The 26,714-nt window shown below is 36.3% G+C and overlaps 1 protein-coding gene across 1 annotated transcript in view; it reads left to right on the plus strand.

Annotated features, from left to right (window-relative positions):
- Positions 1-26,714, plus strand: part of LOC134648087 (cAMP-dependent protein kinase catalytic subunit 3) — a 46,123-nt gene that overhangs the window by 13,544 nt on the left and 5,865 nt on the right. Inside the window, exons 2-4 of the mRNA XM_063502550.1 lie at positions 12,916-13,084; positions 15,050-15,159; positions 25,579-25,824. Coding sequence (XP_063358620.1) covers positions 12,916-13,084; positions 15,050-15,159; positions 25,579-25,824 — 525 coding nt within the window. The remainder of the gene's footprint in view (positions 1-12,915; positions 13,085-15,049; positions 15,160-25,578; positions 25,825-26,714) is intronic.

Consider the following 26,714-nt stretch of genomic DNA (forward strand, 5'->3'; position numbering starts at 1 on the left):
GAAGTAACACATTTATTAATAGGTTTAGATACTCGTAGAATATCGCAATGAGTAACGAAACAGAATATATGTGCGCGAATATTCTAGCCTGGCACTTGCCCTTAGTGTAGGTAGCGAAAAATCACCAGCTGCTGAATAGGGATTTAGTGAGCCAAAATGTAATTAGTACGCACTCTTGGCGATAGGAAACAATCTAATATACCTACCTTATTTATTACAGGGCAAAGCAGACAATAGTATTAATTCAAGTGTACTGAACTAATGATTCAATCGAACCAAAACCTCGAATTGTAAATTGACATATTAAAGTTAGGCTGTTGAACTGTAGGTATGTGTAATAAAACTTTGGAACGTATGCTTCGGCCCAATATAATAGTAGGTATTTAGATCTTTCGTTCAAGACAGTAAAGAAAGGTGTACATAAATTACATGAACAATGCGCGTATCCGATTCCGCTTGCGTTTAGCTGGCGGTGAAACGAAACTCTCGTATTTGTCGGGAAACGCGGTAAAAATGTATTATTAAAGAAATGTTCACACCGCACCGGATCTAAGGCTTGCCTGCGCATTATATAATGTTTATATTATACTTCAATATCTTTGTGTGTTAATTACACTCAGAAAAAAAATAAAGCTCGTAATTATAAAATGATTAATCTAGAATTACATTGACTTATATAGCACTTTGTATATTCTTATTCTGTTTGTTTCACAGTCATACCATGTAATTACTCACATCACAGTGATACATTGCAATTGACATTACATAATTTGTGTAACAAATAAACATTTTATTTGCGATTAAGTTGTCTTAAGGTTTCTTTAATTTCATTTTTCCTTTTAGTATGATTTAGGCGGTTATACATAGGTATAGGTATACATATTGGCGATAAATGCAGAGTGATTTAAGCCTGTTGAACCTCTGTAGGCCGCACATGAATATAAATCACCTCGCTACTGTAGACTCATTAAACATTCATTGTTTACCCGCCCGTTATTAGCATATTAGGGACTCACTTGCATACAACTGAGTGTACACTACAGACACATTGACTTATATAATTACAATGTATGTATACATAGAATTGTCTATTTATGGGAAAAGTGGTATCAACAATCAGCGTGTGAAAGAACCACTTGCATTTTTTCAGGTAAATTAAGAACTCTGAATAACACAATTATTTTACTAAATAATTGTGTTATTCAGAGTGTCTTAAAATAAATAAAAGTAATTAATAAATACAAATAATCGTTCAATTTAACTATCTTAATATTAAATTACATTATGCGAGCCTTCAAATGAAAACTCGCGTATAATAAACATGTTCGTGTTCTTTTGAACTAAACAATTATAATCTAACTAGGTATTTTACGGTAGTCGTGAACTTGATTATTGAGAAGTACAAGCCACACGGCCGAGGTTGAGGTCATCGGTTTAATAAGTTCTGACTGTTGTGTTGAGTCAACATCGCATGTAGCGGTCACTCTTGACTTTTTCCTGATCTACCTGGCACGCGATACAGGGAACATGAAAAACCTTTAAAACCTTCACCTTCGTCACGAAACTAACTTCACTTCCGCTAAAATAAAGTATAACCTGTTAGAAAAACTGAAAATCGATTTACGGGTTTCTTGTCTCACTTACAGTTTCTACTTAGTGTATTGTCCTGGACCGGTTTTGTAAATATAACATTAATTTGGAAACCACTAGACTAAATTTAAAATTACTATTGCTGTTACGGTAAATCATCCTTAGGTAATACGCAAATGTAAATACTTCTGAGTAACTGGTACTGAGGTATATACTTACCTATGTATAAGTAAACGTATAAAAAGTATTAATTATGTAACCAAGGTGGTATTGACTGTAAGCAGGGTTGGGCAAAATACTGGCTTCCACGTATTTGAAATACAAATTACAAAATACATTTTTAAAAGTATCTGAAATACAAAATACAAACTACTTTGGTGACGGGTATTTGAAATACAAAATACAAATTACAGTGTTTAAAATAATGTATTTCAATTACAAAATATACCTTTATTTATTTTTTTGTTTAGCATTTAGTTTTAACGTTAACGAATATCCTTTCATATAAACTTATAGGGTCATTGCGCTAGTTTTCGTCCAGCTCTAGTTTACGTCCACTTGACGAAATTTGAATATATACCTACATTCCTGCACAAATTTGGACTGATTTCAATCCTTATGTCTAAGGCGTCTAAGCAATATATCTGTCTACATATAACAATGATATTTCGCAAAAAGGAAGCGCTGATGGTGGCCTAGCGGTAAGAGCGTGCGACTTGCAATCCGGAGGTCGCGAGTTCGAACCCCGGCTCGAACCAATGAGTTTTTCGGAACTATGTACGAAATATCATTTGATATTTACCAGTCGCTTTTCGGTGAAGGAAAACATCGTGAGGAAACCGGACTAATTCCAATTACGGCCCTAGTTTACCCTCTGGGTTGGAAGGTCAGATGGCAGTCGCTATCGTAAAAACTAGTGCCAACGCCAATTACTGGGATTAGTTTCCAAGCGGACCCCAGGCTCGCATGAGCCGTGGCAAAATGCCGGGACAACGCGAGGAAGATGAAGATTTCGCAAAAAGTAGTAAATTAAAAATGAAATATATATTTGATAATCCGTCAAGTCGTCGAAAACTACTGCAATGACCCTATCCCCTAGATTTAAACGAAAAGTTCCACGCAGAAGTTGACCTAATATAGATCCAGTATCCAGCCAATGAAAATTGTATCTCGGCTGGATCGGAGGTTCGCGGTCGGCTCACAGCTTGTGCGAGACATTTTAGGATTATAGAATTTAATAAAATGTATTTATAGAAATGTATTTTGAAGCTTGAAGTATTTGAAATACAAAATACTAAATACATGTGAGTGCAGTATTTGAAATACCAAATACAAAATACTTTTGAGGTAGTATTTGAAATACAAATACAAAATACTAATTTGTATTTCAAATACGTATTTCAAATACATGTAATTGAAATACTGCCCAACCCTGACTGTAAGTAAGGCCAGTCGGGCATGGTCACGGGGGCAGTGCTGTAACCCTTACACCATACAGGATGTTTTTTTAATTACCGGCAATATTTTGGGATGTACTTAAATAAATATGTAGGTCATACTTTTACTAGGGTGCGTAGTATAATGAATACGCACTTTTGGTATAATTTCAGTTCACAAACGTTCAAAACATATACTAATCTTATGTTTAAGTAATGCACTAAATCTATATTTTCAATTAGTATAACATAAAAATAATATAACATACAATATACATACCGCTGTTTCGCATAACATACAAATAAACTAATTACATTTAATATAACATTCATTATGATATAAATTAAAATAATGAATAACATCTCATATAAGTATTTGAACAAAACATCAGTAAAATTATTTGGATAGCTCAGTATTTCATAGGTCATCGAAACTAATTACTGTCAGAAAAGTAGGTTAGGTTAGGTTAGAACTGTCACTCCCCAGAAAAAGAAACTGCTACCAGAAAAGTAGGTTAGGTTAGGTTAGAACTGTGACTCCCCAGAAAAGTAGGTTAGGTTAGAACTGTGACCCCTCAAAGAAAGAAACTGCTACCAGAAAAGTAGGTTAGGTTAGAATTGTTACCCCACAGAAAAAGAAACTGCTACCATAAAAATAGGTTAGGTTAGGTTAGAACTGTGACCCCCCCCACAGAAAAAACTGCTATCAGAAAAGTAGGTTAGGTTAGGTTGGAACTGTGACCCCTCAGAAAAATAAAAGGTTAGGTTTATTGCGTGGTATTTGTTTTGTAAATTATATTATTTCAACGTTATACCTTTTTATACTTATCATAAACGATATTATATGTAAAGTTCATTATTCATTATAAAATTATAGAATTCATTGTTATACGTATCGCACGTTATACTTATTGCACGTTATGCCATTCAAAATTATACTAATTGAATGTATATATTCTGAGCTATATGTTATAGGTTTGTATACGTTCTATTACTTACCCCTTTTACTATAAGTCAACCCCGATATCACGAATAAAAATTGGCTCTCCCATAGAAAGCATCTACATTTGATCAGCCAAAATGGATGAAACATTCAATTTTTTTTCGTCGAACAAATGCAAATACAAAAAAAATATTGGTACTTAACTAAAATATTGTTTTGTCTTAAACCCGTATAAGTGCAAACAAGCAGTAGGCTAGGTACCTAACGTAAACAGTCTAAGATACATATCGACTTATACTATAATATTATCTACATACATCATATATAGTAGACGGATACCACATTACCACAGGCTTACCGCGGCTTGCTATAAGGTAATCGCTGTTATGTCATAATTCCATTAAATAACTTTATTAACTTAGTCCACAAGCAATCATTGCAATCAATATTATTCGTTCGCATTCATTCCATAATACGTACAATTATATGTTACAAATGTATAGGTGTAAGATTTATGTTTAGATTCATATAAAAAAAAATTGTAGTAACTTAAATATAAATACAAACTAAATACATAAAAAATAACTACCTACTAAAGCCCGTCCCGGGCTGCCTCCGACGCTTATATAATTTGTACTTTTATAAATCAGAGTGGTACTTATATTAGTGGCTTGTGCCATTTAAAAAGAAACACGTTGTTCTGAATAATAGGCTATGTACTTGGTAGCCGATTGAAAGGACTGGCCATGATTTTGCATTCGATAAGTTACACGATTTATTATTAGGTTGCTGATCAAATTGGTATTTGTTTCTAGTGAAGCATGAAGATATACTTGAAACAAAATTACTTGTGTTTCTCGTGGCAGCGCTCAATGTAATTCAAAACCCTTTAAATCCAAAAGCGGCTGACATTATGTTTGTATAATTAAATGATTTCAAAAGTTCTTTATGTGTTTAAGTACTGGATTGGCATATTGGACTTCTTCCAAATGTATATTTTCCTGTCCATGACGATAACTACGATTCGGAAGGTACTTGTAAAGTATGAGACTACTTTACAGTCCGGAAATGCCTTGGTCCATGACCAAAATGGGGTCGTTAACGCCCGAGCAAGGTACTGCTAGAAGTTAGGCCCTGCCGTTAGGGGTAGGTCATAAGAAAGTCGACTACCTATTTTGATATCTAACTTTAAGCTTTTATATTTCCTCTCTGTACATCTTCTATTATAGTAGTATGGTCAATTTTTTTAGAGGCTATAGAAAAATACATTTAAATTGTGCGCTGTAGAGTGCAAAGTACAACTGTTGACCCGGTGTAAACACGCCCTAAGAAGAATCGGAAGCAACAATACTATCGTACCTATAATACCGACAGCATGCGGTAATGTTGCCGTTAGTGCAAGGCGACACCTGCATATTTGTTTAAGTATTACTTAATTCCACTCAGTAGTCATAAACTAATCATACATTATGAAGTACAGCCTACATAACTATTTAGGTATAGTTCGTTTTTTTAGCATTAGAAAGAAGGTAAGCGATCTTGACATGTCTTTTAATTGAAAAACGCTTTTTAAAAATCAGTAACTGTTATTTATGAAAGCAGAAGAATATAAATGATCATTGATCGTATTAGATTCATAATTGTTACATATTTGCCATTATTTATTTTTAAAACATGTTTTTCAATAAAAAGACACGTCAAGATTGTTTACCTTATTTCTAATGCTAAAAAAAACGAACTGTGGTACCTACTGCCTTTTATTAATGTATTAAAATGTATATGTCGCAGCCATCTGATTTAGTTAGGCCGATAGAAAATCACTCAACGTTTAACAACTTGGTGTATCTATTGTAAGTCAGCTCTTTGAAAACGACTTGTTCACTCAACTAAGTGATTTAAATGTAACCTATAAAAGAATAATGAAATAAAATATAATAAATTAATTAACAATATATGTAATACTAACCTAACTGAATGTCAAATTCATCATTGTCCAAATTAACTAAATGACTACACTACACGACGTTCAGCCATCTGGTTAAACGTTGCGATCAATGACTTGGCTGGTTATTCTTCAGCTGGTTAATTTAACCAGTTGGCTGCGATATATATATATAGGTAGGTACTCTTATCATAAAATGAACCTAAAACTTAATAGATTGTACATGTAGCATGTCATAGATAAAGATAACATGGAACCCAATTCCTACTGCCTCGCATTCTGAGGGTACCATCCTTTGATATAATTCTAACTGTAAGTGAAACAGGCTCCGAGTTATAAAATATATATAGTTATATAAATATATATAGTTATATAAATATATATATATAATATGTACAGTACCGAACGATATTTTTTTCATACGCCGTGCCGCCGGAAGATGGCCATAGTGGGCGTGGTCATAGACTGACCAACGATTAATGCGTTAAAATAAAAGCTTTTTAATAAATGACACTTGTCAAGCGTGGTTAGGTAAATACGTTTTGTCTAGTAGACAGAAGCAGTTGCGTACATACGTCAACAACTGGAAAGAATTTTGTTTATGGCTTCGTTGAATTCGTTCTTTATAAATTACTTCACTTCTTGATTTATTCAGCATCTATTCATAGATAAAATGGTTGAAAAAAATATTAGATTACACTGTAGTTCATAATTATTACCTTCTTATCTTGGGATATGCAGTTGCATTATATGTACATAGTCTTTTTCAATCTGGAAGCGTACGATGATAGATGTTAATTCAACACAATTTTGTCCCATTTGGCATTTTTAGGTTATACCTAAATTGTATGGAGATGACATTTATCATCGTCATCAACTTATCATCATCATAACTTAGAGCTTTGCTCTAGTCGTTGGAGTATATCATCGTACCCTTCCAGTTTGAAAAATACTTATACCTAGCCTGTATAGCATGTTTAATAGAGCTTAGTGAGGCGTTGATGAAAATGACGTATTTTTAGGGTTCCGTAGCCAAATGGCAAAAAACGGAACCCTTATGGATTCGTCATGTCTGTCTGTCTGTCTGTCTGTCCGTCCGTATGTCATAGCCGCTTTTTTCCGAAACTATAAGAACTATACTGTTGAAACTTGGTAAGTAGATGTATTATGTGAACCGCATTAAGATTTTCATACAAAAATAGAAAAAAAAAACAATAAATTTTCGGGGTTCCCTATACTTAGAACTGAAACTCAAAATATTTTTTTCATCAAACCCATACGTGTGGGGTATCTATGGATAGGTCTTCAAAAATGATATTGAGGTTTCTAATATCATTTTTTTCTAAACTGAATAGTTTGCGCGAGAGATAGTTCCAAAGTGGTAAAATGTGACCCCCCCTGTAACTTCTAAAATAAGAGAATGATAAAACTAAAAAAAAATATATGATGTACATTACCATGCAAACTTCCACCGAAAATTGGTTTGAACGAGATCTAGTGAGTAGTTTTTTTTAATACGTCATAAATCCCCTAAATACGGAACCCTTCATGGGCGAGTCCGACTCGCACTTGACCGCTTTTTTTTTATAACCATGTCGAATGCGGGAGGCAATGAATAAGAACATTTGGTTTAGTAATCAATTAATAATGTATGGTGATGCATTATCAAACAAAATGGTTATTAAAAATAGACAATAGATTTTTGTTACTGTTTATTTAACTATCCTTGGCAGAGTATCGGTTGATGCTGTAACGCGGGGATGTGAGACATTTGCGTCAGTGGCTACTGATTTGCGTTAGTAAGACGGCAATAATAAGACAAAACACTGTACTTATGTAAAATATGGCAGGTAATTCATGTTTTCATCATATTTAATAAGTGTCACATGCCGTTGGCGTCTTGTTACCACGACGGGTGCACCGGGGGCGTGGCGGTTCATTGTTCATTGGAGACAAAGAACAAAAAAGTTGATTGAGTGGCCTTGCCCCTTGTAGGCATTGGGCCGGTGCGATCGCCTTGTTAAATCAATAGACTGTATAACAACTTTATTCTAACAAAATAGTTAATTGTTTGATTGGCATTGCAAATGTGCACTTTATTTAATTCAATTTTATATACCTACCTACACTTACTTCCATACGTAACATATTAAAATATATGCACACTCATGATACTCATCAATAGTGTTCTTATTAACTAGATGCCATCATTGTAACATGAAGGTCATCAGACATTGCTCTTTGATTTATTTATCTTATACTTAAACAAAAAACACATAGTATTCCGTACATACATATCATAATATCCTCTACAAATTAGTGGTCATAGCAACAAGCAACAAACATCAATACCGACTCAGTTAATGCAATGCGAGCAGGTATACTCATAGGAGTCATAGGCAAAACATTTTCATATTGTAAGTAAACCTACACGTCATACGTGGAAATATTGTTTGTTTTGAAACGCATAATCACACACGGCGGTGTACAGTTTTGATCTTTAATGATCATAAAAATGTGCTGTTTATGTATGTTCGTTTATTTTAAGAGTAAACGAATTACCCGTTGTAGCAATTAAGACTGGGCTATATAGACTAGCTACAGATAGCACGTCATGCTCGTTGTGTATCTTGTTCATACTTCACGGTCGAATCTTCCGCCTCATTGTCAAAAGGCTTATGGGCTCCGACGCGTACGTAATCTGAGTAGAGTGACGTAAATCACTGTGAACGCTTCTCGAAGCGTGTCTTCGGCGCCCGCGCTGCGCCGTTATGAGTGCTCAGTGAAAGTGGTCCGGCAACCCACGGGGTCGTCTCGCCGACACTCCCACCGTGCCCAAAAGTCTCACATGTTAATTATTTGTTGACATGGGACAACTAATGATGGAAAATTTCTTGGTTACGTATATTCCATTTTTTTTTGTCAACCGGCTCCGTAATCCGTAGGTAAGGTTTAAGTGCTGATCAACACTGGATCTAAATATGTTGCTGCATTTATGAGAGCAGTATAAAAGGGGTCACTTTGTATAGATTTGTATGTATTTCCAAAACGGAAATCCGCCACTGCTTCGCAAACAGCCTTATACAGCTGTAAAGCCAATTATGCTACTCACTGAGATGAATAATATCTGGGTGACCGAGCTTCGCTCGGAAAACATATAATAACTCGGAAATGCGTGTTTTCTCAGAGATAAGACCTAGCTAGATCGATTTTTCGCCCCCGAAAACCCCTATATACCAAATTTTATCGAAATCGTTAGGGCCGTTTCCGAGATCCCCGAAATATATATATATATATAAATAAATAAACAAGAATTGCTCGTTTAAAGGTATTAGATAGATATCACCCGACGGGATGAGCTTCATATTGCTAACTGTAAAAGCAGTAAGTAGGATACTTAGATCTGGGACTTATTGCAAACACTGCGTAGCAAATAGAATAAAATAGATGATGCGTAATTAAGGTCACGGATTTCAGGCGGCACTAATAATAAATAGTGAATAAATACGACAGCTGCAGAGCAGGTTATATTTTCTGACTTTTTAGGTTTAGGGCTCATTTAGACATTGCGTCGTTTGATCGGTCGGCTGAATTGATGTACCCGCAATAGTCCGCAATGTAACTAAAATCGTGTACGAATTTCCGCGCCCTTAGTACCCTTAGGAAATATGGTAAAAACGTCCTCCGCGTTAGACAGTTACCTACTCGGCTCCTAAATGTTTCGAAATTAGTTCAGCAGCCCTTACAAATGTATATCAGTTTCAGAACAAGAAATTAAAATTAGAACCGGGCTCCTGATTAGTTTAGTTAGGTACTTTTTGAATACAAGAACATTTTTAAAGACCGAATTACAATTGACAATACGGGAGTTGTCATTTTTTACTTTGACTAAGAGCTCGGGTGGGTTGGATTGAGAAATTGTTTGGTATTAAGAAACAGATCTTTACAAATGTGCCAGCTTAATCAAATGATCATTGCAAAGATAAAAATGACTAACTTGTGATGAAAGTATTCAATGTCAATGTGTAAGGCGATTGTCATGTCGGTAGGTATATTGTGATAAAAAGTACCTAACAAACGTTATTTCATCTGATGATGTTACGTATCTTACACGCCTACTTTGAACTTGATTCGTTTTACAAGGAGAATTTTAGAAAGACAATACGGTTTAAGTGACAGTTTAGTTTTTTTTAGGGTTCCGTACCCAAAGGGTAAAAACGGGACCCTATTACTAAGACTCCGCTGTCCGTCCGTCCGTCCGTCCGTCTGTCACCAGGCTGTATCTCACGAACCGTGACAGCTAGACAGTTGAAATTTTCACAGATGATGTATTTCTGTTGCCGCTATAACAACAAATACTAAAAACAGAATAAAATAAAGATTTAAGTGGGGCTCCCATACAACAAACGTGATTTTTGACCGAAGTTAAGCAACGTCGGGCGGGGTCAGTACTTGGATGGGTGACCGTGTTTTTGCTTGTTTTGCTCTATTTTTTGTTGATGGTGCGGAACCCTCCGTGCGCGAGTCCGACTCGCACTTGGCCGGTTTTTTTTAATTTGGCTAGGCTGGATGAAGGATTTATTTAAGTACTGGTAAATTGGGGCATTGTTGTAAAGACTCAGGAGTTGAAAATACACTTGAAACAGTGTTGGTCTTGGTCGTTTATTTATCGATATGTGGTGCATTTAAGTCTGTTCATAAATAATTTGACTTACTTAGTTAATTTTCTGAAGACGTACTCATATTCCCGAGAAATTGAATACTAGTTTATTTCGAAAACATCAAAAATACCTCAAAAGAAAATCTTTATTTTATAATTTGCTTTAGTATTGTATCACGTAGCTACTTGAATACTTTTAGATAAAAGATAAAATGAAAATAAGTACGAGAAACTATCTGGCTGGGTTTTTTGAATAACATTTTTTTATCGGTTGGTTCTCATCAATCTTGTCAGGATCAGAAATAATAGAAACCTGCTGATTGTTCATCAATGTTTTCGTTGAAACCTTTGTGTGGTATATAGAGCCATCCTTCCTCATAAGATATTGCCTCGCATTTAGATATTTTTTTCTACTTCACTTATTATTTGGCTAGCGTTAATTTTGTTTAGTTACTGGGCTAGCCAGACAGACTTAAGACTATAATACATTTAACGTTATACCGAAACGGTGGGTCGAGACCGGACGATGAACTGTACGTGTAATAGCCAAATGGATATCTTCAGTCCCTGCGATTGCCACTAGACTGCGGTAGAGAGTGTCACGTCACGTGCAAAGGCAAATGTGAATCCCAAAACCCAGAATCTTATTTAACCTGTTGACGGTTGGCGTCCTGCCATACATATGTAAACCAAACTGAAATTTTGACTCTTTGTCAATTTGACAGAGTTAAATTTAGGTAAGCTGGCAAATTTAGAAACTCAGTCGTCAAGATGTTAAGTCTCAAATGCTAAAATTGGTAACAATTAAGTAGATGGTAGATGAATCCAAACCCAAATGCGTGTTGAGGTCTGCTCAACTTTACTGAATGTCTACGTTATGTTTTAGTATATTTTTCTTTTCTAAAAACGAAAAATAGGGCAAGGAGATTAAACATATCCATTTGTTAGCGGTTCAGGTGTAAAGCGAATGGTTTGCGCAAGGGCTATCGAATAGGACGCAATCATTCTCATCGTTTACTAGCCTATCCGAGGAGAAGCTAGAAGCTGTATAGGTGTAATCTCGATTACGCATAGCTGTTACGGATGTTGAGGTCCAATTTATGCTGGTTTGTCTGAGGTTAGCATTCTGTGAAGGGGAGTGTATCTATAGCTAGTAATATGGAATCTTACGACACACTCGCGTCACGGGATCTCGAATTAACAAGTGTTACGCAAAATTTACACTGGGTTAAGAATACCGACGATATTGGGTTAGCCGACCTTCGGGTTTGATACTGTGTATCTGGCAACAAAATTTATATATTCGTTAAGTCTTCATGTTATTGTCAAGTATAAACACGCGTAAGCAATATAGTTTTGATTCGTACCGATAAAATAAAATAACACATTTACATAAAAAATCAAATAAGTGAGTTGTAGGTAATAAATAAACCATTTAATTATCTACCTATTTGTCGATAACATCGTCAAGTATTAGCGTAACCATTTGAACAATCAAAAGTTTAAATAAATTGGACATGAAAGTGAGTTGTAACCTCATTTGTAACTGGATCACTAGTTCGCTAATAGCGACTGAAGTTCATTGAACGGACCGTCGCCTACTCCTAGATTATAATTAGGTTACTGTACAAAAATTACTAAAATAAACCTCTGGGCTAAAATTAAGAAACTGCATACCTAGGTGTTGACTGGCTTCGTCTTTACAGCTAATACCCTCTACATCGTTAATTTGATTAAGCTCATTTGTTCCAGCAATTGTAAAGGTCAAAATGATTTTAACATCTGGTGATTTTGTAAATAAGATACACTATTTAACGATGTTAGTTATTTTTTTAACCGTAATCTATTCGGTCTATATACGGATAGAGATTCTGTACAGGGAAAGCACCCAATTATCCAGATTAATCACTCTGACCGTGAATATTAAACTGTTCATTTTAGTTTCAAATAGCATTTGCATATAAATGGAACAAAACTGAAATACACCGTGTTGCTAAACAAGAGTAAACTTATCAGATGTCTAAGAATACCGCCGTGACTCACGCTATATTGATAGGTAAAGAAAAGCCGCGTATCTCCTTCCTCTGAACTTGTTGTAGATACAATTTATTGCTACGTTTACGTACCCACCGATACGATCCGAAACCTATCATCAATTGTTTAATTGCTACTCAAGCGGTTTGGAAATCCTGGAATTGCTTTTCTTTATTTTTATTTTGAGATACAATATAAGGCCGAAAATCACTCTTACTTAGATCAGAAATAAATCGCTTTCATTAAGTGGTTCGTTAGTTTTATAGTCCATGAAATGAATAACTTAAACAATCAGCATTGTTTTTTACAGGCACTGGTACATTCGGACGGGTCTGTTTGTGTCGCGACAAGGCCGCGGACGAGTACTTGGCTATGAAAATCCTGTCCATGGCAGACGTCATTCGCTTGAAGCAAGTGGACCATGTCATGAACGAGAAGAGCATCCTCGCGGAGATCAACCATCCATTCATAGTCAATTTGTAAGTGCTCTTTCATTTGTTTTTATCAGATTTTAAGTTGCTGCAACAGTGCAACTCATGTGGCAAAGTTCCCAACAGCTGGCAGCATTACCTCTCAGGTCGCTCGTTACTCCAATAAAAGTACCGCTTGTGTAGGTTGTCAAAAAATTAAACCGTGTCATGGGATATTTACGTCTTCGTTTAATGTGTTCACCGGCTTCTATCTACAGACCATTATATTTAGTTTAACGTTTTCATGTCGTGTCCGGCGGTTCCCTTTATGAGCTTGTTAACATGGTAAATCAGTTATAATTTAAAAGTAAGGCTGGTTTTATCCTTATGAAATTTTAAATAAGGCAATTTGTGTACAAAAAAAATTCCTATATTTAAAAATAACTGAGAATGTAAGGCTTTAATAGTAGGTTATAGTTATTGAACTTGAGTTCGGTTAGATTCTACATAAGTCACTGTCAAATAAACTCAATTATATTGTTAAGAGGTGTCTCTAAATAATTCTAAGTCATTATTTTTATTTATGATAGTTGTGTTCTATGGAAAGTTAAATAGGACAGTAGTAAATAAATTAACAGACTTAGTTTTATATTACTTACATCTCAAAACTTTTGGTAGAACGAGTGCATTGCGAGACTTGCATTTTTTTACATGCAACCTAACCATACCACAGCAAACGGCTGGACGAAGGATATACGTACCTACTTGCGTATCATGATACAATATGATCGGATTTTCATGGTTCTTTCACGCACATGGAGTTGCGTGAAATAGAAAATGTTATGATATTTTCATATTCATGTGATGCATTTTCTCACACCATGACCAAATGTTAAGATTATTTATGTATTCATAATTTTACCAAAAAAATTGTTATTGTTCTGGTACTTGTAATTAAAGTGCAATATGGAATAGCTGCCATAAAATAAATCACTACGTGCCACGTGTCTTACTGGGATGGATCTTAGGCGAGGAACCAGACAAGATAATATATATTTCGCCTTATAAAGCACGTTATAAATAGGTATGCAGTAGCAAGTGTTGAAATAAATGTGAAGATAAAAAAGTAATAAATTAGAATAAAAAGAGCAAAATGTACCTACAAAATAATTCCAACCCCCAGGTTTTTTAATAGAAATAATGATAAGATTAATGATTACACAGTCGTTTAAACATAGATATAAAGTTACGCGAGATGATTACCGGCTTTCGTGTTATCTTGTTGTAAGTAGCCTTAATACCTAGTAATAAAGTCAAATCACCTTTTCTTGTAGCAGTAGTTTCATTAAAAATAAAATCTACAACAACAATATTTAAACATACAACTAAGTTGACTATTATTTATGAGGCCTAGGCCTAATGATGATAGGATTGTGAGTTTGAAGCGCCGAGCCTGAGCCAACTGTTTGCCGTGCCGTCACATTTCAATCGCATGCCTTGCTGATTGCGGTCTGGCAACTTATCGGACACACTTTTATTTGACTTTACGTGCAGTGATCTATTATCATGCAACTGCGTACATTGATTTCGTTAATAAACAAGAGCGGTTCAAAGGACATTATATGGTGCTTTAAATAGGTAGACATTTTGGCTCTATTTTAAAGAACTCAAATAAGAAATCGGGCGTTATAGGGCTGGACACAATATCTCACGTACGGTGGCTGTCTGAACGCTCTATTCTGAGCTACTGTACCGAGTACAGTATCCATAACTACAGAAAGGTCCCTTTAGTTAAATACATAGAGATATACACTAAATGGGCCCATAATTGTAAGATGATGCGTAAAATTAGAATATATATTAGTTTCCGACTTTCTCTAGCAAAAAGACTCTTTAAAAATATTATAACTTAAAAGTCTAAAAAAGTCAAAATATTCTTTATTCAAGTAGAGGACTAACAAAAAGCAATTTTAAATCGTCATATACAAATATCATCATAGTCCGGAAATATATTATTATTTTGTTTTATTGCAGACGGTGGTGGACGCACGATGACTCGTGTATTTACATGCTGTTCGACTACGTTTCTGGTGGAGAGCTGTTCACATATCTGAGGAGTGCAGGACGCTTTAGCAATACTACTGGTAAGTCATTTATCGTCCGTTACTAACCGTGATTTATGGCTTCCCGTACTCAGCTATATCCACCACAACACAAAATGTATTGGAATGACAGATGTGAACGAAAAGTCACGTGATATTTGCTATATATATTATTTAAGTTTAATAAACGGTTTTTTTTAAACGATTATCACTTTGCTAGGTTCCTAGGTGTCCCAGAAAGTGTCGTTAAATCGAAATCGGCTGTTGCTCTGTCAGCTCGCTATCGGGTAGTACAGTTTCAAAAGATACTGTCATTTCTCATTTTTATGGTTATTCGTAGAGATAACAACCAAATTAACGGTTCTTATTAACGTGGACTAAAATGGGCAATGGGGTTGATTTTGTTAACTTATGTGCTACTCTGACTCTGAGCTCAGCCATCTTCGTTAAACCGTCGCTTAACGGGACACCTTGTTTACCGCCACATCCTTTAGATCATATACATGATGATAACGGCTCGAGAAACTAATGTCTCTAAAGTCTTACTCACTATATACTTAGTTAATCTATAACTAGGTTGCTGAAGTAAATCAACTAGGTAATCACGGGAAGTCATAATAACGCGGGCACTAATTTATTCATGTCGACTGACATTTGATTACAGTGCTCAATCAGTGTCATGATTACTCTTACCGATTGCTCTAATTTGATATGTACAATTTGTACACACATATATAGGTATGTTACTTCTAAAAGTAATCAAAAAACTAAACATATTGATAAATGAAATAAAATAAAATTAAGGTTGATTTGATATCAACGTAAATACATTTTTTGTTTGGAATATTCCTCAAGTAAATAAATTAGACGAAATATAATCTATATATATAAATGCACGTGTCCTGACTGATTGACTGACTGACTGACTGACTGACTGACTGACTCATCAACGCAGAGCCGAAACTACAAACGCTAGAAAGTTGAAATTTGGACACTAGGTTGCATTTATAAAATGTATAAGAGCTAAGAAGCGATTTTGAGAAATTCAACCCCTAAGGGGGTTAAAAAGGGGATGAAAGGTTGTATGGGGTGCAAGTTTTATTTTAAGCTAGGAATTTGAAACATTGTAAAAATGTACTATATTAAAAAACAAGAAAACTAATTTCTGCGTTTTCGAAAATTCATCCCCCAAGGTGGTGAAAAAGGGGTTGAAAGTTTGTATGGAGATCAAATATTTTTGTGAGTGTTGGACTTGAAACTTTGTACATGGGGATATTATTATAAGACGGGAAAAGTAATTTCAGCGTTTTTGAAAATTCATCCCCTAACAGGGTTAAAAAGGGGTTGAAAGTTTGAACCCATTACAAATGCTTTGAAACTTCTTAGAAAGACATAATAGCCGATGACAAAAAAAAAGGAATTGCGACGTTTTAGGTAATACAACCCCTAAGGGGGTAAAAAAGGGGATGAAACTTTGTCCTGGGGTGCAAATTTTATTTTAAGCTAGGACCTTGAAACTTCGTAAAAAGGTATTAAATTAAAAAACAAGAAAACTAATTTCTGCGTTTTCGAAAATTCATCCCCCAAGGTGGTGAAAAAGGGGTTGAAAGTTTGTATGGAGATCAAATATTTTTGTGAGTGTTGGACTTGAAACTTTGTATATGGGGATATTATTATAAGACGGGAAAAGTAATTTCAGCGTTTTTGAAAATTCATCCCCCAAGGTGGTGAAAAAGGGGTTGAAAGTTTGTATGGAGATCAAATATTTTTGTGAGTGTTGGACTTGAAACTTTGTATATGGGGATATTATTATAAGATGGGAAAAGTAATTTCAGCGTTTTTGAAAATTCATCCCCTAACAGGGTTAAAAAGGGGTTGAAAGTTTGAATCCATTAAAAATGCTTTGAAACTTCTTAGAAAGACATAATAGCCGATGACAAAAAACAGGAATTGCGACGTTTTAGGTAATTCAACCCCTAAGGGGGTAAAAAAGGAGATGAAACTTTGTCCTGGGGTGCAAATTTTATTTTAAGCTAGGACCTTAAAACTTCGTAAAAAGATAATTAATTAAAAAAACAAGAAAACTAATTTCAGCGTTTTTAAAACTTCTTCCCCCGAGGTGGTAAAAACGGGGTTGAAAGTTTGTACGGAGATCAAATATTTTTGAGAGTACGGGACTTGAATCTTTGTATTTGGGGATATTATTAGAAGACAGGAAAAGTTATTTCAGCGTTTTGTAAAATTCATCCCCTAACAGGGTTAAAAGGGGGATGAAAGATTGTATGGAGTTCAAATTTTATTTTAAGTTAGGAACTTGAAACTTCGTAAAAATATATGTTATTAAAATACAAGAAAACTAAATTTCAGCGTTTTTGAATTATCATCCCCTAAGGTGGTAAAAAGGGGGTTGAAAGTTTGTATGGATATCAAACATTTTTTCGAACGCGGGACTTGAATCTTTGTATTTCGGGATATTATTAAAATACAGGAAAAATAATTTCAGCGTTTTGTAAAATTCATCCCCCAACAGGATTAAAAAGGGGTTGAAAGTTTTAATCCATTACAAATGCTTTGAAACTTCTTAGAAAGGCATAATAGCCGATTACAAGAAAGTAATTGCTATTTTTTGGAAATTCAACCCCTAAGGGGGATAAAAAGAGGATGAAAGTTCGTCTTAGGGTGCAAATTTTATTTTAAGCTAGGAACTTGAAACTTTGCAAAAAGGTATTAAATTAAGATACAAGAAAACTAATTTTAGCGTTTTTGAAAATTCATCCCCTAAGGTGGTGAAAAAGGGGTTGGAAGTTTGTATGGATATCAAACATTTTTTCGAACGCTCGACTTGAATCTTTCTATTTGGGGATATTATTAGAAGACAGGAAAAGTTATTTTAGCGTTTTGTAAAATTAATCCCCTAACAGGGTTAAAACAGGGGGTTGAAAGTTTGTATAGGGTTCAAATTTTATTTAAAGCTACAAACTTGAAACTTTGTAAAAATGTATTTTATTAAAAGAGAAGAAAACTAATTTCAGAGATTTTGATAATTCATCCCCCGAGGTGGTGAAAAAGGGGTTGAAAATTTGTTTGGAGGCCAAACATTTTTTTGAGTGCGGGACTTGAATCGTTGTATAAAGGCATATTATTAGAATACAAGAAAAATAATTTCAGCTTTTAAAAAATCATCCCCTAAAATGATTAAAAAGGGGTTGAAAATTTGTATAGGGTTCAAATTTTATTTAAAGCTAGGAACTTCAAACTTCGTAAATAGGTAGTTAGGTAGTAGGTTTTATTAAATAGAGGACATGAAAATCTTCTAAGGGGGTTTAGAGGGATTATATCGAGGACAATTTTATTCAGTTAGGGGCTTGAAACTTCGTAGGTTGTGAAAGACAAAGTCTCATGCGTTGTATAATATTAATAATTAACAAATGATTAACCGTCCTACCGCAATCACTTGCTGCACAATGTTCTAAGCTAATGTAGAAATATATAACCACCAATATACAAATCCACGCGTACGAAGTCGCGGGCAACAGCTAGTAAATATATAAGTGCTGGATTTACGCCAAAGTAATGTTACGAACTTACGATAAATGTCCAGCTCCGTGGCCCGTGCAGCCACACACGATGCGATGATTGACATTGCAGATATAGACTAATATCCCTTTGTATTGTTTTACTCGAATTTAACTAAATCATTTGAATGTCCAATTCAATAAAAACTTATTAAGTTTAAATTATGACATGGAAATAAGTACACGTTACAGATGTAGTGCATAATTATCTTCCATCGTATTTTCACGGAATCTTACGAACGTGTCTTGCTGTTTCAGTCAGTCTCGGTATAAAAAGTACTACATTGACTGAACTAGCATGACAATTAGGTACGAAAGTTTCCGAGAAAATACGATGGAAAACAATTATGCACTACCTATATGTGTAATTCAAATACCTATCGCTATTCGAAAAATTTGTTGGTTGTATTTGCAGAAAAATGCAAGCAAATAAATGTTGGTACAAAATTCTGAAATTTGATGCATATTTTAAATAAGGGTAGCGGCAGTCAGCGCACAAATGTGGCGAGTAAAAATATCACAAGGCCTTTCTTGCAGTTTTTTACTACAAGATACACAGGTAGTTAAAAGATTTCTGACACCGGGTTGTTTACGCCAAGTGTCCTTAATATTACTTTTCCTTGTTTTCTGGTGTTTACTGTCTGTAATTTTCGATCGTGTATTCGGGTATTTCCGAATGAACGAATAGTGGCGGATAATTCCGAAAGCTGACTCTTACTACAACGGAATATGAGTGATTTTACAATGATTTTCGGGATTACCCGATTTCCCGAATTACCCGAACAACTTTAAATGATAATGTACAAGTCACATAACAAATGAAAAATTCACACGTCAAATTTAATTTGTTTGCAGTGACGCTTTCTTTGACGTCATAGTTTTCACCTCGGGCCTCGTGCCAGTAGATACGTCTTATCCGCAGATCTAAGCTCAGTTTAGATGGTGGGAGTTGGCTCTCAAACGTACATTTCAGTCTAGTAATTGGCGCCTTTTGGCATGACAACGCAAATGGTTTAATGGCCGTAGTAATTTGCGTTTCAAATGCAGCGTGTACTGCGAATACAGTGTGTAAATTTAGAGATAGTTGCACTTGATATTAAATATATATAACTCCGTGTTCATGCACAGTAAGTGGGAAGGTACCTATTTGTAATGATAATGAATTAAACCATGGATAATTATTCAATTATTATCTATTCTTCACAAATTTCACAATAAATTTTTGGTTGCCTGCCGTGTGTTCACGCCACGTCACTGACATAGTTGTATCAATAATATTTCTAAACTTCTGTGTGTGCAGTCAGCATCAGGAGTAGTTGATGAAGCAATGCGCCAAAAGTGTCTGACACCCTCTATTAGTTTTACAAATAGAGATAGTAGAGTTCGGTTTAAAGAAATTTTATTGTCTAAGAAATTACAGAAATTTCACTTATAAGACAACTTATAAATAGATAACTTACAGTATTTACAAGTTACGCAATAAGCAAGCACTTAATGACAGTGTTTAACAATAAACAGTTGCATTTAGATTTAAACTAATAATTAAAACACAAGAATAAGACTAAAAATCGACCCTAATGGTCTTAACATAAGGTTTAGATTTAATTGGTTAGTAATAGGAACATGCGAGGGTATCTTTTTTGTTCGACTCATGACGGCCAGACTTGTTTATAGGGCCAGTTAAACGAGACATTTAAGCTGTAGTTAATTATCGGTTATCGATATGACTTTTCTATTTTTATTTTTATAATATTATTATTTTAAATATACTTAAGTTATTATAACTATTTTATCCTATATATTTATTTTTTATCTTTTCTATTTTATTTTATTTACTTGAACTCTCTAGGCTAGGTGATTTATAATATGAATATAAAAGTAAAATATAAAAACACTTACAAAACAATAAAAAATACATATAAACACATTATAAAAAACCTAACCTAGGGTGCCGCCAGCAGCGGGGCAAGGCCCAAGCTGCCGGTGGTCAGGGCCGCAGAGAGAGGAACCGGCGGACTATCCGCGCCGTGTCCAAGATCACCGCCTTCTGCATCTGGCCCTTGATCCAACCACCTAGCGAGAGTCTCTCAAGATGTTGGTCGAGACTCTTCGCTATTAGACCGTTCGCTGAAACAACTATCGGGACAATGATCGTCGAATCAACATCCCACATGGCGGTTATCTCGTGGGCCAAGTCTAGGTACTTACTGGACTTGTCCTTCTCGGCTTTCACGAGATTCTCATCATGGGGGATGGTGATGTCAACGAGCACGGCCCGGCGTTGCGCTCGATCTATTATCACAATGTCAGGCTTATTGGCTACAATAGTCCTGTCAGTGATGATAGATCGATCCCAATAGAGCGTGGCACGACCATTCTCGAGAACAGGCGCAGGTAAGTACTTGTAGTACGGTACTTCGCGGTCCACAAGGCCGTATAGAAGAGCAAGCTGCTGGTGAATAATCCTGGCTACGAGATTATGTCTGTGCAAGTACTCGCCGTTAGCAAGATGAGAGCAACCGGAAATGATATGCCTGAGTGACTCTCCGGGACGGCGGCATGCCCGACAAATGTCGACCGTACCGTCCTTCAGGATATATTTCCGATAGTTGTTCGTCATCATTACTTCGTCCGCAATTGCACAGGCAAAACCCTCGGTTTCTCCGAAGAGGTCCCCGAATCGTAACCAGTTCACCGACGCGAGCAGGTCCACATCGGGTCCCGTGAGGGCCTTGTAGAACCGCCCGTGTAGCACCTTACTCTCCCATGCCGCCTTGCGATCCGCAGTACTTAGTACCACAGGTTTGCGCCAGTTCTCGTTTGCCAAGGAGAGCGGCGTGAGGTTCCTGTCTGCTGCCACCACATCACGATGCATCCCACACTCGTTATTAAGGAAATAATTCCTGAGATTGTACACCTCGCGGTTGTGGAGATCCTTGGCGTTTAGGAAGCCTCGGCCTCCACATTTCCGTGGGATGTACAATCTCATGACTGACGAGCGTGGGTGTAGCATACGATGTGCGGTGAGCAATGATCGGACCCTCCGATCCAGGGCATCCAGCTCGGTCTGAGTCCACCTTAGTATGCCAAAGGAGTATGTGAGTAGGGGCATTACCCAGGCGTTGAAGGCGCGCACTTTGTTGCCTCCTGACAAAAGACTGTTAAGGACTTTTGTGAGCCGACTAAAAAAGCGCTCCTTCACCGACCGTCTAATACCCTCGTCCTCAATACCCAACGACTGTGACATACCGAGGTATTTATAGGTTTCTGATTCAGAGATAGATCTGAAAGACATTGTCTCAGAAGGTTGTAAATTTGTTGAATTTACAACCCTCCCCCGCTGTACATGCATAACCGCACATTTATCGACACCAAACTCCATGTTGATGGCACTACTGAAGACTTCGGTGGTTTTCAGTAGCTCCTTCAAGTCTTGGTTATTTGGTGCAAATAATTTGAGGTCATCCATGTACAGAAGGTGAGAAATGACTTCACCCTCTCTCCGAAGCCGACAACCTAGTCCCAAATCCTTCAACAGGGTGCTGAGGGGATTCAAAGCTAGGCAGAACCACAGGGGACTCAGACTGTCGCCCTGAAATATTCCTCGCTCAATCCTTATGAAATCCTGCGGGCCAGGGCGGTCATCTCCGCCTCCTGGTTGACGAAGGACTGTGGTCCACTGCCTCATACACGCACTTAGAAAGGCTCTCAAAGATGCATCAACTTTATACAGCTCTAAGACCCTCCCCAGCCATGAATGAGGCACCGAATCATAGGCCTTCTTATAGTCAATCCAAGCGGCTGAGAGGGCCTCCTTGTTCCGCCGGATTTGCTGGCAAATGGTCATGTCTATGAGGAGGAGCTCTTTAGTACCACGGGACCCAACCCTACATCCATTTTATTTATTATTATTATTTTATGAATATTCGTTTATTTTACACATTTGATAAAACCAGTGTACCTATGTGTATTAATTGAACTGAAGTAAGCATTTTAAGCCTTTTTTTTCACATACATAGTAATTTTATATTACGTTATATTTCTAGGTAGGTATATTTTTAAGGAGTTACAGTTCGCGTTCAAAAGTATTTGCCACATTGTAATCGTATTAATAGAGACATATCGCATTTTATAAAGCTACTAGCTTGGCTGCCATTAATGCTGACTACCTGGGTATATCCAGTAGTGAGGAAAAGTTTAAAAGAAAAATATGGATATAATGTAACTACCTAATTAATGAATGAATATAAATGTATTTCCCTCCTCCAAATACTCCAAATACTACTTATTAGAGCATTAAAACGTTTTCAACAAATAAATGGAAAATTTTATTATCTTAAGAAATGATTGCTTAATACTTGAAACGTCTTAATAAGAATCAGTTCATGATTGACGCAATAAACTTCACGCTACACCTAGTTATGCTTCAAACGCGTTTTAAACCATTCCACTAAACAACATTAATCAATTCATTTGTGTCTGTATTTCTGGAGAAAAGACATGAATGTCAAAGTGTACAGAAATAGTCGGTCAGTGACGCGGGCACTGCGATTGGGTGTTGAGAGGATTGTCGCTGTTTGTGGGGTTTTGTCGGCGATTTCCACAGTGGTTTGTCGACAGGGACGTAAACCGGCGATCACACAATATATGTCTGATCCGTGGCGTCGCCAGACAACGTGACGCCCGCGTGCGTCCTGCTCTCATTCGAACATTGTCTGTAAACTTGCCTCGTGTAGCTGGTATTTTTACTTTTGTGTCCAACGCAATTTTTTCAACCACGAGCAGGGTTCATTAACGCTTAGTGAAACGTAATGTTATGCCTCGATAAAGTAGTTGGGCCGAGACTTATATATGAAATTTTATGTCTACCACCAAACTACGTAGCAAGTTGGAAATTTGTATTTTCTATTTTACATGGCATCCGAGTGGAGACTTATTTAGAGCAGGTGATTAGTTCAAATAGGAAACAAGTCATCATCGCCTATTATGATGCATCACGTCGGTTGAATGATCTTGGGCTGGTGAGGTCATACCATACGCAGGCGTCGCTGATGGAGCGCCGAAGCCTGCGCGGTTCCGGGATCGCGCCGCGCCGCCGGGCCGTGCGCACTCGCCCACTAACTTCTAACTTTATGTCCTCCTTTTGTCTCGGTTCCAACTAGACCTCGCTAATTTATTGCGCCAACACAAAAACAATACTAGACGACTTCTCAGATAGGTTAAATACACCGACCGAGTAATAAATTTGTGTGTTGATTTCTCGGCGATTTTTAAATACTGGCATTAAATCAAACTATGAACATGCAATCAAAATTTGAAAGCCCGGTTGAATTTATTTTGACTTTATTCTAGTTTTAAGATTTGAAAAATAATAAATCACCCGACTTTAACAGAACTATAATCGTGTCCCTAATATCAATAAGGTACTCAACCAACGTAGGCCGTATTGCAGCACCTGAATCACAACTACCTATCTACATACTTTTTCAATGAACTTACCTACTTCATGTATCGAATTTACTTGTAAATCCTATTTAATCATGAAAATAGTTTAAAACTCACGATCACGTGACTTGTTACGTTTTACAAATGTAGCAATACATGTCTGCTCCGAGTTTCAGGCGTCTAAATTAAAGCCAATAGTTCGTTTTTCACTACATGTAGGTACTTACCTACTAAATAATCCACTGTATTGATGCTACCGCAAAATTGACAGAGCTTTCCTGTGTCACTGTCGGGCCGACACTAATACTAATAATACTGATGACGGCACCACCCGCTCCAGTGCTGACTTCTAACACCCAAAATAAAAATGATTTCTACATACTCTCATTATTAAACCGACTAGCTAGCCAATTTTATTAAAATCCCACATATCTGATCTGTGATAATAGTTCACATTCAGAAAACAATAAATCTCTCTGTTCGTCAGAGATAGGATAAGTACAATACTATTATTTATAGCGATGACTGTAGAATGTTTCCATTAAGTAATATGATATTGGAAAGGTTTGAAAGAAACAAAAGATTACGAAGTTAAAGGTCAAGCGAAAGACACGCTTTCTAATTTTATTGACAGATTTGACAGTCATAGTTTTTGGATTGATAATGCTATGCATCATAACATTTATGGCCTTATAATCATGCTAATACCTAGACGTGCCAGGTTCGGATTTATTACGAGAGTGTCTAGGTTGTTGAATTTTTATGTGAAAAGTATGTATATTATGAATATAGACTTCTAAGATATTACGACCAGTTTTTGGATATACATTCTAATTTCCGGTTTCATGTAGCACCAGAGAAAGGTGCTACATATGAAAGTAGTACAAAATCTGTTATTAATAAAGTAAATGAAGACTTTTTCTGTATCATTTAAATTTATTGCCCGTTAATTAATGTATCCCCAATTTTTGTCTTAATTGTTACCTATGATTAGTTGTTATTCGAAATGATTATTTTTTTAGGTATATTTGATTAATGATGAGGAAATTGATATTCCGATGTACATACTTCTTTTGTGTTTTTATTTATTTATTTGACATTTAGATTTTATTCTAGAAATATTCTAGACTAGTATTTTTTATACAATTTTTTTTTCATGTTTGACGATCCTTTTGTGAAATTCTTAATTTAATTTAATTTGTGTTTAATTTGATTTGTATAATAATCCAATATTCTTATGGAATAATAACATCAATAAATTGCTCTGATAATTAGCTTAAGATAATTTATAAGTATGTTACGATTCATAAGTGCTTGTTGCTAGGCCTACATGAATAAAGTATATTTTGACTTGACTTGACTTGACTTATGTAACATAACGAAAGTCAATCTTATTATTACGTTAGCAGTGTAAATTTGGATATAAATTTAATTTTTGCAGGTAATTTTTATGCCGCGGAGATAGTGTCGGCTTTGGAGTATCTTCACGCGCGGAACATCGTGTACCGGGACCTGAAGCCCGAGAACCTGCTGCTGGCGAAGGACGGGCATTTGAAGATCACGGACTTCGGGTTCGCGAAGAAGCTCACGGACCGGACGTGGACTCTCTGCGGCACTCCGGAATATTTGGCGCCGGAAATCATACAGAGCAAAGGGCATAATAAGGCTGTGGATTGGTGGGCATTAGGTAAGGATTACTTATTTAAAAGCTATGTTTTGAAAACTCTCTTATATGTGTTTTCTTAGGGTAATCGAATAGTACCACTTTCGAGTTCATATGTCTATATAAAGTTCACTTACAAGTCTTGATAGGTAAGGTTTATTTATAAACTCTGTTTAGGAAACGAATTGAACCAGTAAATGGTCCTGTCAAAAAAAACATATATCGTTAAAATTACCTCTTTAGCCGAGTACTTATCGCTAGAGAACGAGTCATTATAACAAGTTAACTGCTATCAACAGCCACGCAGCAGCAGCTATCGTCCTATCATACGGCTTTTTCTCTCACGAAATATGCCAAAGGAGTATGTGAGTAGGGGCATTACCCAGGCGTTGAAGGCGCGCACTTTGTTGCCTCCTGACAAAAGACTGTTAAGGACTTTTGTGAGCCGACTAAAAAAGCGCTCCTTCACCGACCGTCTAATACCCTCGTCCTCAATACCCAACGACTGTGACATACCGAGGTATTTATAGGTTTCTGATTCAGAGATAGATCTGAAAGACATTGTCTCAGAAGGTTGTAAATTTGTTGAATTTACAACCCTCCCCCGCTGTACATGCATAACCGCACATTTATCGACACCAAACTCCATGTTGATGGCACTACTGAAGACTTCGGTGGTTTTCAGTAGCTCCTTCAAGTCTTGGTTATTTGGTGCAAATAATTTGAGGTCATCCATGTACAGAAGGTGAGAAATGACTTCACCCTCTCTCCGAAGCCGACAACCTAGTCCCAAATCCTTCAACAGGGTGCTGAGGGGATTCAAAGCTAGGCAGAACCACAGGGGACTCAGACTGTCGCCCTGAAATATTCCTCGCTCAATCCTTATGAAATCCTGCGGGCCAGGGCGGTCATCT

This window comes from Cydia amplana, chromosome 5, assembly GCF_948474715.1.
Source record: "Cydia amplana chromosome 5, ilCydAmpl1.1, whole genome shotgun sequence".
Classification (NCBI taxonomy): domain Eukaryota; kingdom Metazoa; phylum Arthropoda; class Insecta; order Lepidoptera; family Tortricidae; genus Cydia; species Cydia amplana.